Raw genomic sequence first — 15,716 nt, 5'->3', positions numbered from 1 at the left:
TTCCTCTGCATCTCTCTCTTCACCTTCTGCCAAGGAATCGACTGCTGACGGCGCTGGAAGCCTGCAAACCTGCAACATAGTAGCAAAGACGACTACTGCAACTCTAACGCTGATCCTGCCGCCTTCTCGACTGTTTTCCTGCTTGTGCATGCTGTGGGGGTAGCCTGCCTCCTCTCTGCACCAGAAGCTCCGAAGAAATCTCCCGTGGGTCGACGGAATCTTCCCCCTGCAACCGCAGGCACCAAAAAGCTGCATTACCGGTCCCTTGGGTCTCCTCTCAGCACGACGAGCGAGGTCCCTCGAATCCAGCGACTCTGTCCAAGTGACCCCCACAGTCCAGTGACTCTTCAGTCCAAGTTTGGTGGAGGTAAGTCCTTGCCTCACCTCGCTGGGCTGCATTGCTGGGAACCGCGACTTTGCAGCTACTCCGGCCCCTGTGCACTTCCGGCGGAAATCCTTTGTGCACAGCCAAGCCTGGGTCCACGGCACTCTAACCTGCATTGCAAGACTTTCTAAGTTGGTCTCCGGCGACGTGGGACTCCTTTGTGCAACTTCGGCGAGCACCGTTTCACGCATCCTCGTAGTGCCCGTTTCTGGCACTTCTCCGGGTGCTACCTGCTTCAGAGAGGGCTCCTTGTCTTGCTCGACGTCCCCTCTCTCTGCTGGTCCAATTTGCGACCTCCTGGTCCCTCCTGGGCCTCAGCAGCGTCCAAAAACGCTAACCGCACGATTTGCAGCTAGCAAGGCTTGTTGGCGTTCTTTCGGCGGGAAAACACTTCTGCACGACTCTCCACGGCGAGAGGGATCCGTCCACCAAAGGGGAAGTCTCTAGCCCTTTTCGTTCCTGCAGAAACCTCAGCTTCTTCTGTCCAGTAGAAGCTTCTTTGCACCCACAGCTGGCATTTCCTGGGCATCTGCCCATCTCCGACTTGCTTGTGACTTTTGGACTTGGTCCCCTTGTTCCACAGGTACCCTAGATTGGAAATCCACAGTTGTTGCATTGCTGGTTTGTGTCTTTCCTGCATTATTCCTCTAACACGACTTCTTTGTCCTTAGGGGAACTTTAGTGCACTTTGCACTCACTTTTCAGGGTCTTGGGGAGGGTTATTTTTCTAACTCTCACTATTTTCTAATAGTCCCAGCGACCCTCTACAAGGTCACATAGGTTTGGGGTCCATTTGTGGTTCGCATTCCACTTTTGGAGTATATGGTTTGTGTTGCCCCTATCCCTATGTTTCCCCATTGCATCCTATTGTAACTATACATTGTTTGCACTGTTTTCTAAGACTATACTGCATATTTTTGCTATTGTGTATATATATCTTGTGTATATTTCCTATCCTCTCACTGAGGGTACACTCTAAGATACTTTGGCATATTGTCATAAAAATAAAGTACCTTTATTTTTAGTATAACTGTGTATTGTGTTTTCTTATGATATTGTGCATATGACACTAAGTGGTACTGTAGTAGCTTCACACGTCTCCTAGTTCAGCCTAAGCTGCTCTGCTAAGCTACCATTATCTATCAGCCTAAGCTGCTAGACACCCTATACACTAATAAGGGATAACTGGGCCTGGTGCAAGGTGCAAGTACCCCTTGGTACTCACTACAAGCCAGTCCAGCCTCCTACAAGTGCCACTTTGGTACGGTTAACCCCACCATCAGAGAAGCTGGCGTGCTACTTTCCTACACCATTTCGGGCCAACATCACTTCCCAGTGTCACTTCAGCGTGGCCCATCTCAGTCAGTTCACTTCATGGTGATCCTCATCTTGGTCTGGTATGGACACAACCAGTGCTTATGAATGTCCCACGGCACAGTACATCAACACCTCATGTCCCTCCAAGGAAGAGCCCTCACTAGTCACCTAACAATTTGCAGGCTCCTATTTTAATGGCAGTGGTGCAGACAATCTGCAATATTTTAATCAACATCACAAACTCAGCTTCCAGTGCACAGCTTCTACCTGCTGTTATTGGCACACAAGCCACAAACATCCTTGCAATCCTCAGCTTGCACCCACTCCAACTTCTAAACCCTCGTCAAATTCTACCATCAACACTCAGGAACGGACAAATGTTACAACCCATTAATCCTGTGCCTTATCACTCAACCATTGCTCACATAATGACAACCCTACAACATACTTCTGCATGAGCCTCCTATACCTAGCCTCTCCGCAACACTTTGCAACGCTAGCTGGGTTTCCACATTTTCTTCTTTCATCGCTTGCATCTGTAAGGTCAGGTCCTCAGACCTATTCATCAATCCCTTACTTTGCATACTACAAATACTGTCAGATCTACCGCCAGTGATATCTGCACAACAATTTCCAAAGTCGCCATTTGAGCTAAGATGCACTTCCCTGCCCACCAGGTGACCACGTCGACTGGCCACTATCTACACATTCCAGTGTCACTCTCTGGTTGAAACAATGAGCATGGATTTCATGACTTTCTGTACGCACTACGCCTCACATCAGGGTAAAGTGCACACTCACTGCTTCCACAACACTAAGCCTCTTTTACAATGGCCTTCTCATATACTGCTGTTAGATGCATTACTACTCATCTCATCCTCTGTAAACCACTCCTGTTCTACTCCTTCGGCAGCAAGGACACACAGATACAGCATTCCCTCCCCTTGGCATTTGAAGGAAGATACGTTCATATAGAACGTCTAGACTCCTTTCTGCATCTCCACTAGCCAAAGGCAACTGCACACTCTCTTTAAACAACATTAAACTCCTCCAATGGGCTATTATATTGCGAATGATAAAGGGTGGCTATTGAGCATTTCACAATATACTCTACATTAAAGTCTCACCGGCATGAAAAGCACTGATATGTTATTATCCTGATTACTGACTCTCAATCAATTTTGTGAAGAGAAAGCCCACGTCAATAGCTCTCTTCTCATCTGTTCCTAGTTAACCAACAATTAGGGGTCTCCCTTACGACGAACAGTGCTGATCCCAGGCAATTAATACCTTAGCACCCAGACTCAATGTGTAGACTGGTTTATAGAACCGCTACAAAATAAAAAGGTACTGGATTAGAAGTGAAATAGCGGGTGGAGGTGGCTACTGTACACTGTCAGCAAGAAAAGGCACCTCAGAATATCACTGTGGCGTCTGATTCCAAGACCTTTTAAACTCAATACAATGCGTTCTCAACCTTAAGGGATCCTCACTCACCAGCAATAAATCAAAGGGGCGATGGGATGCAATTCCAGTCAAGTAACTGCTAAACTCGGTGTCATCCCAATTGTATTAACTCAACCTGGCACCCCTTGCAATCTCAGTTCACCCAGCAGTCCTCTTTAGTCCCGTCTTGGAGGATAAGGTAGTTATTTGTTGAAATATGTAAAAGGAAGACGCATGCCTTAAGATGCTGCACAATGGTGGTTTTTATCCCCGTTTCTGAATTGGTTTGCCAAGACTAATGTGTCTCTCATCAAAGCCTCCATCAGCGGAGGGACAGTACCAGGACTGCTAAAGTAGGCTTCACCTCTCCAGGAGACCGAACCTAGATCAGAGAAAGTGAAGGCTTCGTGCAAGGGTATCAGTTTATGGTGGGCACTTGAGGGACAGTAGCAAAGCAACCAAAGAAGCTTCTTGAAAATGCCCAATCCTTGGATTCCAAGCACCTGAGATGTCGCCATAAACATGGCAGAGGCACCTCACTGGTGTGAATGTATGGTCAGTCACAAATGGAGAAAGACAGGTCAGGTCAGCTGGTCTGGCTGGACCTCGGACACCAAGGATTAGGATTTATGAAGCCAGCGCTCGAGGAGACTGTTGGTGCTGGTCACCCAATCATTAGCTGGTTGTAGTCTGTAAGCCAAAGGGGCTAGCAAGTTGAACTTTTTATTTCTCCACCCACTACAGCAGTCAGTGTTGTCCTCAAGGGTTCACCCCTTCCCTTTCATTTTCAATGTCTGTACGAGATATCTTTTGGATATTACACGTGGTCATCAGTTATTGTTTCAAACATATGGTTATGACTTGCAAATTATGTTGAGGCCATATTGGCTGCCTATGTCGAGCTGGTGATCCTGCAGTATCTTCAATCTTCTCCCATTCCAGAATAATACCCATGCTGCCCATATCTCTGACACAGATGGACTAGGAGGTCTATCTGTCTTCCGCACAGTCTCAGGGTGGGAGCAAGGGAAGGTCATCCCGAGTCTGAAGCGTTGCCCCGAGTCTGAAGCATCGTCCCAGCGACATGATGTCAAAGATACTGACATTTAAAGTCCTGGTTCAAGTCCGCTTCCAACAAAAACTGGCAAACTCTTTGGTTTCATTGAGTGTTCCGAGTCCTGTGGATGGTTCAATTGTAATACAGGGCCCCTCGAAAGGGGGTACCTCCGGGAACAGCACACTGACTTACTATAATATCTGCTCCCATTCGGAATATAAACAACTCAGCCCTATACAGGTTCTTTGAATCCAGGAGACCGTGACCTGACAAGGCTCCTCTCCAGTCACCACCGATTAAAACATCACAACTTCGAACACTCCAAACTGCACCAGTGACTTCAGGGGGTGAGACCTTTGCTGTCTGGGTGGTGGGTTTTGGGATCCAGGTATACTGGACTATTTTGCTGTAGACTGCCTGCGCCTATGCAGCCAAAGCATTTGCCCACCAAGAAGCCTCACCTGGTATCCAGTACAAGGACTTAACCAAAAACACTCAGTAAGTATCTCAAGCTCAATCGGAATGCCATGCGAGGGAAAGTCCTCACTTAAAGAGCAGATCTGAACTACTAGGTAGAGCACAGATCTACAGGTTATCAGAGACCACAGAGCCAACGCTACGGAAACATTAGCACTTCCTGCTAAGGTTTCTACCAGACCAATGACGATTCTCTCTGCCCTAAAGCGTGGAAGCTTCTTATGGTTCTTAACTTTTCATTTTACAAACTTGTTAAGTTCTAGTTACCTTTGAAATTCTACAACAAGCTGAACTATTAAGTGTTATGTAATGTATGACTCGAAGCCTTTGCACCTCATGGAGTAAAACTTATGAGACTACAGGGCTCTCCGCCTTGTGGGGTACGTTTTTAACAGAACTGATGAATTGGTATATACGAAATAAGAGTAGCATGGTTATCTAACTACAGTATGTTGAAGAAGGACCATACCCAAACTGGGTACCGCCCAGTAACTGCTGATGTTCAACGAGCCCATGAAATATAGGCGCCCATGATATACACCCACCCCGCTCTGGACCTCAGCACACACCTCAGAACAGGCAGACCATGCAAGACAATCCTACATCAGCACCACCAGTGCTCCAAGAGCCAATGAAATACACCCAGCAAACTCTGGACCTCAGCATGCACCTCAGAACAGGTAGACCCTCGTTGACAATTATCCTCCATCAGCACCACTGGTGCTCCAGAAGCCCACGAAATACACCCAACTCAGGAGCCCATGAGATACACCCACACTGCTCTGGGCCTCACCGTGCACCTCATAAGAGGAACACCCTACTTGGTAATCCTCCATCAGCAGCAGTGGTGCTACAGGAGAGAACAAAATACACCCACCCAGGAGCCAATGATCTACACCACCATGCTCTGGACCTCAGCACACACCTCAGAACAGGCAGACCCTCCAGGACAATACATCAGCATCGCTGCTGCTCCAGGAGGCCATGAACTACACCCACCCAGCTCTGGACATCAGTGCGCACCTCAGAGCAGGCACAGACTCCCGGACAATCCTACTTCAGCACCGCTAGTGCACACTGAACCCATGAACTACATCCACCCAGCTCTAGACCTCAGCACCCACCTCAGAGCAGGCACAGAGTCCCGGACAATCCTACTTCAGCACCGCTGGTGCTCCAGGAGCCCATGAACTACACCCACCCAGCTCTAGACTTCAGCACGCACCTCAGAGCAGGCACAGACTCCCAGACAATCCTACATCAGCACCGCTGGTGCTCCAGGAACCCATGAACTACACCCACCCAGCTATGGACATCAGCACGCACCTCAGAGCAAGCACAGACTCCAACACAATCCTACATCAGCACCGCTGGTGCACCCAGAACCCATGAACTACAACCACCCAGCTCTGGACATCAGCACGCACCTCAGAGCAAGCACAGACTCCCGGACAATCCTACTTCAGCACCGCTGGTGCACCCAGAAGCCAGGAACTACACCCACCCAGCTATGGACATCAGCACGCACCTCAGAGCAAGCACAGATTCCCAGACAATCCTACTTCAGCACCGCTGGTGCACACTGAACCCATGAACTACATCCACCCAGCTCTGGACATCAGCACGCACCTCAGAGCAAGCACAGACTCCCGGACAATCCCACTTCAGCACCGCTGGTGCTCCAGGAACCCATGAACTACACTCACCCAGCTCTGGACATAAGCACGCACCTCAGAGCAGGCACAGACTCCCGGACAATCCTACATCAGCACCGCTGGTGCACCCAGAACCCATGAACTACACCCACCCAGCTCTGGACATAAGCACGCACCTCAGAGCAAGCACAGACTCCAACACAATCCTACTTCAGCACCGCTGGTGCTCCAGGAGCCCATAAACTACACCCACCCAGCTCTGGACATAAGCACGCACCTCAGAGCAGGCAGACGCCCAGACAATCCTACATCAGCACCGCTGGTGCTCCAGAACCCATGAACTACACCCACCCAGCTCTGGACATCAGCACGCACCTCAGAGCAGGCACAGACACCCAGACAATCCTACATCAGCACCGCTGGTGCACTCTGAACCCATGAACTACACCCACCCAGCTCTAGACATAACCACGCACGACATATAAATGCCTGATAGCTACACATTGGAAGGCCCCAAATGCCCCTCGCTACTCTCTCTGGCTTCGAGACCTACACGACTACACATTGGCGGAATCCCAAACCCTGAGGCAATTACAACACAGAGGCCAGATACAGAGCGGGACTGAAAGCTGGGACCTCTTTGTAGTCAGAATTGAATCCAGAGATGACAAATACCCACCATGAATCAGCCCCTTCAAAATTCCTAGGATACGCTATTACTAAAATTATTAATAATAATTGAGTTTGCCCTAAACAACCCCAAGATATTGTACCACTGGGCCTTGCCCTTATTATACCTACTCATCAGCCGCTCCATGATACTGCTATACCCTCATACCAAAGCGCACATACGGAAATGTAGCCCTTTAGAGCCTGTACAATTATATGCTTCCACTATAATAATTGACGCCAACATATATATGTAAGAATAACATATCTCCATGTCAAGTGTTACTAGTTATATAATGTTTAAGGAAAGCCAGTACACTAAAATACAGCAGTGTTGTGCAAAGAAATGTACAAATGCTCAGAAAAGCATTTGGAGAGAGGATGGGTGTTTTCCCACCAAATCATATGTAAAGTACTGATATTTTTGTGCCTTGTTTTATATCAAGTTTAATAAACAGATTAAAAAAAAAAAAAAAAAAGACATAAGCACGCACCTCAGAGCAGGCACAGACTCCCGGACAACCCTCCGTTGGCACCCAACTTAAAAGATCCCGCCCCACTCCTAGCCACACACCTTGGCCCTGTGACGATGCTCCTCTTTTAGCTTCTCCTGCTTTCCCAGCACTTCCTTGGAGCTAAGAGGCAAAAGAAAAGTTTTTTGTTACACTATTCTATATCATATATAAATATACAAAATGATTCAAATAGCAAAACCATACTAATATCAAAAATGCTAATTATACTAGTAAAACAATAACAAATGTATTACTCATTTTCTGCCAGTCGATAAAAAATGTACAATTGCCCTCTCTGGACACACCGCTCAATATTATTTCTCTAGATTCAACACAAGGCCTATCAACTAACAAAAATAAGAGTTTGTCCTGGGTGCTGGCGAAGTTCTGTGAGGCCCTTCAAATGCCAAGGACATAACATTTATGGCATTTATGCCAAGGACATAACATTTATGGCAAGAAAGTTCACAGCAATCCTTTAATTTTCAGGAATAGACTTGGGATCACTCCCACACCCAGGAACACATGTCAAGTGTGAATGAAGCCAAGATATCCATGGATGGTTCAGCTCCAAGGAATCCTTCAAGTTCCAAGGAATAGTTGCAAAGGTGATTCAAATGAAGGTATCTCTGAATTAGAGACTGCCTGGGACTTTTGCATAATTGCCTTCAGATGCAGTCAATGCAGTGATAGGATGTTTGCAACAAAAAAACAGCCTCAAATAGTTTAGTCTTCTTGTTTGGAAAAATGGACCAAAGTCAGAACCTGATAAGGCCTCCATAGGCCTTACTTAGCTGAGACGTATATATAATATTAAGGGATAGGGTGGATTTGCCATTGGTTGAAAGCAAGGTCAAACTGGCAGTGAAAACACGGTCCTTCAAGTTTGCAGTGGTCGCTGGGAGCCATCTTGTGTCTTGTCACATGAAGGGTGGCACAAACATGGCTCCACCTTAAGTGGACACACTGCCTTACATGTCTTGGGTACCATATACTAGGGACTTATAAGTAAGTCAGGCCTTGCCAACTGGGGATATCTAATTGTAAGGAAATGCCTCCTTGGCATGGTTGCCCCCTGACTTTTTGCCTTTGCTGATGCTATGTTTACAATTGAAAGTGTGCTGAGGCCTGCTAACCAGGCCCCAGCACCAGTGTTCTTTCCCTAACCTGTACTTTTGTATCCACAATTGGCAGACCCTGGCATCCAGATAAGTCCCTTGTAACTGGTACTTCTAGTACCAAGGGCCCTGATGCCAAGGAAGGTCTCTAAGGGCTGCAGCATGTCTTATGCCACCCTGGAGACCTCTCACTCAGCACAGACACACTGCTTACCAGCTTGTGTGTGCTAGTGAGGACAAAACGAGTAAGTCGACATGGCACTCCCCTCAGGGTGCCATGCCAGCCTCTCACTGCCTATGCAGTATAGGTAAGACACCCCTCTAGCAGGCCTTACAGCCCTAAGGCAGGGTGCACTATACCATAGGTGAGGGTACCAGTGCATGAGCATGGTACCCCTACAGTGTCTAAACAAAACCTTAGACATTGTAAGTGCAGGGTAGCCATAAGAGTATATGGTCTGGGAGTCTGTCAAACACGAACTCCACAGCACCATAATGGCTACACTGAAAACTGGGAAGTTTGGTATCAAACTTCTCAGCACAATAAATGCACACTGATGCCAGTGTACATTTTATTGTAAAATACACCCCAGAGGGCACCTTAGAGGTGCCCCCTGAAACTTAACCGACTATCTGTGTAGACTGACTAGTTTTAGCAGCCTGCCACAAACCGAGACATGTTGCTGGCCCCATGGGGAGAGTGCCTTTGTCACTCTGAGGCCAGTAACAAAGCCTGCACTGGGTGGAGATGCTAACACCTCTCCCAGGCAGGAATTGTCACACCTGGCGGTGAGCCTCAAAGGCTCACCTCCTTTGTGCCAACCCAGCAGGACACTCCAGCTAGTGGAGTTGCCCGCCCCCTCCGGCCCGGCCCCCACTTTTGGCGGCAAGGCCGGAGAAAATAATGAGAATAACAAGGAGGAGTCACTGGCCAGTCAGGACAGCCCCTAAGGTGTCCTGAGCTGAGGTGACTCTAACTTTTAGAAATCCTCCATCTTGCAGATGGAGGATTCCCCCAATAGGGTTAGGATTGTGACCCCCTCCCCTTGGGAGGAGGCACAAAGAGGGTGTACCCACCCTCAGGGCTAGTAGCCATTGGCTACTAACCCCCCAGACCTAAACACGCCCTTAAATTGAGTATTTAAGGGCTACCCTGAACCCTAGAAAATTAGATTCCTGCAACAAGAAGAAGGACTGCCCAGCTGAAAACCCCTGCAGCGGAAGACCAGAAGACGACAACTGCCTTGGCTCCAGAAACTCACCGGCCTGTCTCCTGCCTTCCAAAGATCCTGCTCCAGCGACGCCTTCCGAAGGGACCAGCGACCTCGACATCCTCTGAGGACTGCCCCTGCTTCGAAAAGACGAGAAACTCCCGAGGACAGCGGACCTGCTCCAAGAAAAGCTGCAACTTTGTTTCCAGCAGCTTTAAAGAACCCTGCAAGCTCCCCGCAAGAAGCGTGAGACTTGCAACACTGCACCCGGCGACCCCGACTCGGCTGGTGGAGATCCGACACCTCAGGAGGGACCCCAGGACTACTCTGATACTGTGAGTACCAAAACCTGTCCCCCCTGAGCCCCCACAGCGCCGCCTGCAGAGGGAATCCCGAGGCTTCCCCTGACCGCGACTCTCTGAAACCTAAGTCCCGACACCTGGGAGAGACCCTGCACCCGCAGCCCCCAGGACCTGAAGGACCGGACTTTCACTGGAGGAGTGACCCCCAGGAGTCCCTCTCCCTTGCCCAAGTGGAGGTTTCCCCGAGGAACCCCCCCCTTGCCTGCCTGCAGCGCTGAAGAGATCCCGAGATCTCTCATAGACTAACATTGCGAACCCGACGCTTGGTTCTACACTGCACCCGGCCGCCCCCGTGCCGCTGAGGGTGAAATTTCTGTGTGGACTTGTGTCCCCCCCGGTGCCCTACAAAACCCCCCTGGTCTGCCCTCCGAAGACGCGGGTACTTACCTGCAAGCAGACCGGAACCGGGGCACCCCCTTCTATCCATTCTAGCCTATGTGTTTTGGGCACCACTTTGAACTCTGCACCTGACCGGCCCTGAGCTGCTGGTGTGGTGACTTTGGGGTTGCTCTGAACCCCCAACGGTGGGCTACCTTGGACCAAGAACTGAACCCTGTAAGTGTCTTACTTACCTGGTAAAACTAACAAATACTTACCTCCCCTAGGAACTGTGAAAATTGCACTAAGTGTCCACTTTTAAAACAGCTATTTGTCAATAACTTGAAAAGTATACATGCAATTTGGATGACTTGAAGTTCCTAAAGTACTTACCTGCAATACCTTTCGAATGAGCTATTACATGTAGAATTTGAACCTGTGGTTCTTAAAATAAACTAAGAAAAGATATTTTTCTATATAAAAACCTATTGGCTGGATTTGTCTCTGAGTGTGTGTACCTCATTTATTGTCTATGTGTATGTACAACAAATGCTTAACACTACTCCTTAGATAAGCCTACTGCTCGACCACACTACCACAAAATAGAGCATTAGTATTATCTCTTTTTACCACTATTTTACCTCTAAGGGGAACCCTTGGACTCTGTGCATGCTATTCCTTACTTTGAAATAGCACATACAGAGCCAACTTCCTACACTAATTCAACATGTAATTTGTATGGGGTTAAAACACTGGCACCGAAGTCTGGTTAGCAGGCCTCAGTGCACTCTCAGAGTCAAAAAGCCAGAAGCATCAGTCCAAAAACGTGAGGGTGACCACACAAAAGAGACATTTCCTTAAAGATTCAAGTTCAAGGGCCCTCCTGCACTATCCTTTGCTGACTCTTACTCCCCCATCTTCTAAGTTCCTCCCCTCCGTATCTAGGCCTATATCACAATCAAACCACAGTTCTGATTAGTTGCTCCCTTCATAGTGAAGGCCTGGGATAACCCCTGTGCGACTACTTTATATGATTGTGCTCGATTTGTGGTCTGAGAAACATTTTTGAATGAAATCAAAATAAAACACTTTAAAAAAAACACTCAAGAACCATACAATAGACTAGAGTGAATAAAAAAACCTGAGCGCATCACCTCAAGGAGGCAACACACAGGACATGCATCAACAGTAAAACTTTTAGGCAAGACAAGATTGTGCCACGGTGCTGAGAAGGTGATTATTAAGAGTTGAATGGCTGATGTACCTTGTAAACATGCTGCAGGGGCAGAAAAACAGACAATGATGAAATATCCACACAGAAAAGTACAGCAATATGAGACTTCCCTTCCTAAGTGGACCAAGGGGGTGCTTCCTCGCACCTAGGACTAGCTCCCAAGAAGTCTTTAAACGCCATAACCGTCATTTGTCGTTAAGAATTGTGCTAGAAAAGTGTCAATGTGCAACATATATTTCATACTATTTTTGACAAAGCGTAAACACCCGGTGCAAATAATTCTTCCCATTTCCCGGTGACAAGGTGGCTTGACAGAGAAGCTTCCCGGTGACACTTGTCAGGATTTTGGGACAAGACAAAACGTGTCTCCTACTCATCTCCCCGTCAACTGCCCTTGCATGTTCAGATATTCCTAGTGCCATCCGAGTCATGACTAGGGAGACAAACGGAGCGTCACACCTCACTCACCTCTCCTCCATCTGCTCCTGCATGCTCTGGTACTCCTGGTGACATTTCACCTCCATCACCTCCTCGAAGCGCTTCAGCTTCTCTGATGCAATGTCCGAGGCAACCCTTCCAGTCTCCTCCTGAAGTGCCTGTCGAAGCATCAGTTGTTCCTAGACACCGGTAGGAAACTAAGTATTAAATGTCATCTGTCAGAGAGCTCAGGGGATAGATCCCATCAAGAAACTGAGGGTGGTGACTCAAGAGCCCAAGAAATGGAGGCCTGTTAAGCAGACCCATAGGATGAGAGGCCTTCTTGCCTGAATGCCCTAAGGGAAAAGGAACCAATGTCATGCAGCCCCAGAGTAGTTGGTCTGTACAAGATGTCCAATGGGAAAGGTCCTCTAGTTAGGGAGTGTCAGGGAGAAAGGCAATAGAGCAGACAAGTGAGACCAACCACCTTCATCCCAGGAACTGGTTCTAGGACCTCATCTTTACTTCCAGAGCAAGGTTCTTCCACACTCACTCTTCAACAGAGGGATAGGCTCCAGCTCCCTTCACACCTAGGCCAAAGCTCCTGCGCCTTCACTCTTTACCTGCAGGGATCCATATACGATCCCCCACACTCACCCTTCAACAAAGGAATAGGCTCCAGCTCCCTTCAAATCTAGGGCAAAGCTCCTTCACATTCACTCTTTACCTGCAGGAATCCACACCCGATACTCCACACTCACCCTTTAACGAAGGGATAAGCTCCAGCTCCCTTCAAATCTAGGGCAAAGGTCCTGCACATAGACTCTTTACCTGCAAGGATCCTCAATCAATCCTGCACACTCACCCTTCAACAAAGGGATAGGCTCCAGCTCCCTTCAAACCTAGGGCAAAGCTCCTTCACATTCACTTTTTGCCTGCAGGAATCCACACCCGATACTCCACGTCCACCCTTTAATGAAAGGATATGCTCCAGCTCCCTTCAAATCTAGGCCAAAGGTCCTGCGCATTCACTCTTTACCTGCAAGGATCCACATACGATCCCCCACACCCACACATCAACAAAGGGATAGGCTCCAGCTCCCTTTAAACCTAGGCCAAAGTTCCTGTGCATTCACTCTTTACCTGCAGGGACCCACTCCTGCAAGCTCACCCTTTAGTGCTAAGGAGAGGCCTCTAATCAATCGACCAGTTAGCCAAAGGGATTGACACCCTCACCAGTCACATCCAGAATAAAGCTCCAGCAAATTCACCTTTCACACGCTGCAAATGGTTCTTGCGTTTAGACTTTTAGCACACAAAAAGGCTTCAACACCTCATCTTCACCCAGGGAGAGGTGCTGGCACCTTCACACTCACCCAACGAACAGGCCCGGCACCCTAACATTTCACTCAAACGTCAGGCTCTGGCACCAGACTGTACAGTAAAGCTTTGGCACTCTCCAGGGAAGCTTTGCCACTCTCCAAGGAATAGTGCTTACTCAGTGCAAGAAGTGCTAAATGGTAGAGCTGCAGACATTCATAGTGCATGCACGGAAGGCATCACTCGCTCAATGCAGAGGGTCTACTGAACTCCAAATCTCACCTTTCCTCTGATCCTAAGGTCTTCTTCATATCGCCGAATGAACGCTTCCACCTCAACCGATCTGGGTGACAGCAGCAGAAAAGGCGCCTCTGGAACTGCAGGAGCAGACCGTGAATCTGCAGGACTCTGGGATATAACAACATTGTTACGTTACACATCACAGTCAATTTACAAACAACAAAGGCTTCATTTACCATAGTAAACTGTTCTACGTGGTTAGACCAACACAGTGAGCATAGATCTGTCTGTACAGACAGCGCTACATAAAATGGTCCATAAAGAAGAATATTAAAGAGGTAGGACCATAGAGAATAGAGTGTCTATAGAAAGAGTATTCTATGCAGCCGACAGGTCCATACAGAAAGCATTTCCTTTAATGTGACAGGTTTTTTATTTGGGTGCTTTATATAGCTCTGCGTGTCACCCAAATCACTTCCCAGGCCTGAAAAAAAGAGGCAGATACAGTGGAAATTCCTGATTACATGACGGTTAAGAGTACAGCCAGGGGCAGAAGACTGACACAGATCAGGTGTCAATCTGGAATGGACCATGGAAATCATTAAAAGTCTGAATGAAAAGTTCAGTTTCCTGAACTAAAGCAGCTTCAGTTCTAGGATGAAACCCAAGACTAATTTCTGACTCTGGACCCCCAAAGAACTTAAGTGCCTTAAAGAAGTTATTTGGCCCGGTGAGTTGATGAGGAGCATTGCGTCTGATGGGAGAAGTGTGGAATTTTAGAAGCTCACTCACTTAGTCTGCCTGGTATAATACTCTTTCCAAACTAGAGGCTAATGCGGCATACATTACGGTACTCCAGTGGGGCCAAGGCCTGATCACCTCTATTCAATGCTCAGTATGGAAAAGGAAGACCTTGTGGAGTCTGATACACAAAGAGTTGTGTGTGCGTAGGTTTGACTTATGCTTCAGTTACTGCTGATTTTTAAATGGCCTGATCGCAACAGGACACAACATATTTACAGAAGTAATACTTCCTTATGTGCATTCATTACTTTAACTTAAAATTTTCTACAAAATATTTTTGACAGTCGCTTTGTGCCACTGCTCTGTGCTAGCTTAAACACAAAATCTTGAACAAGTAGTTGTGTGACACCGGTTCTGTGGAGTGGACAGTGACGTTTTCACTCTGCCCACTCACTACCTTGTCGAAGGATTGTTTCCATCTGGAGCTAATTTGTGCTTTTGTTGCTTTAATTCATTGCACATCCCAGGCTGCTCGCTAAAAGATTTATGCCAGATATCAATTTATTTATGTTCCTCATTTAACACATATATAAAAGAGGAAATGGCTGCTCAAATTAGTAATTCTACAAATGCGTAGACACCATATTGCACCGTCATGCGCGGCAGGAGGTTCTCAGCCATTTATTTTGCGGGACTTAAACTAGTCATGGGCTGAAAGTACAATAATCCATCAACTGCACTATATGTAAGGGATTCCACACGTATGCTATTTAAGTGTTTTCACACAGCAACTTAACTAGTATATGGTATTTATCATTTTTACACTCCATCTGCAATATCGTTCATGTGCTCCGTTTACAGTAATCCTGACCTGATGATGGCCTTTCATTCGCATGTAGGCTGAAACGCTGTCAACACTTGTGGTTTTAGATTAGCGGCATGCGCTCTAGTTCAGGCTAACTGGGAGTTCATCAGCTACGTGGTTCTCAATACAATAGATTTCCAGTCCATACCTTGTTTTTGTAACCTGCACTGCCTTTGATTTTGCAGTGCGAGCACCACTGAGCACTTTATTTCAAACTTGTGTTCGTAACTTGATGAAATGTTACTGGGAAATGTAATTCTGGATGCTTGTGATTACTTGGAGTGCTTCTATTCAGATAAACTGCTATTCAATAATATCCATGACTTGTTAAAATGGATCTAGAGTAGCCTACTATTATAGAGTATT

The 15,716-nt window shown here is 47.4% G+C and overlaps 1 protein-coding gene across 2 annotated transcripts in view; it reads right to left on the bottom strand.

Moving 5' to 3' along the window:
• The window catches only part of GLE1 (GLE1 RNA export mediator), a 195,621-nt gene that overhangs the window by 138,463 nt on the left and 41,442 nt on the right, over positions 1 to 15,716 (bottom strand). For both annotated transcript variants that reach the window (XR_011204710.1, XM_069237002.1), the window contains exons 3-5: positions 13,784 to 13,909; positions 12,233 to 12,381; positions 7,581 to 7,641 (exon numbers count right to left, since the gene is read on the bottom strand). Coding sequence is in view for 1 of the 2 variants with exons in the window: in XM_069237002.1 (XP_069093103.1) it covers positions 7,581 to 7,641; positions 12,233 to 12,381; positions 13,784 to 13,909 (336 nt within the window). In the remaining variant the exon portion in view is untranslated. The remainder of the gene's footprint in view (positions 1 to 7,580; positions 7,642 to 12,232; positions 12,382 to 13,783; positions 13,910 to 15,716) is intronic.

The sequence above is a fragment of the Pleurodeles waltl genome, chromosome 6 (assembly GCF_031143425.1).
Source record: "Pleurodeles waltl isolate 20211129_DDA chromosome 6, aPleWal1.hap1.20221129, whole genome shotgun sequence".
Classification (NCBI taxonomy): domain Eukaryota; kingdom Metazoa; phylum Chordata; class Amphibia; order Caudata; family Salamandridae; genus Pleurodeles; species Pleurodeles waltl.
Note: the sequence above shows the minus strand (reverse complement) of the source record. Positions and strands in the feature narration are given on the sequence as shown.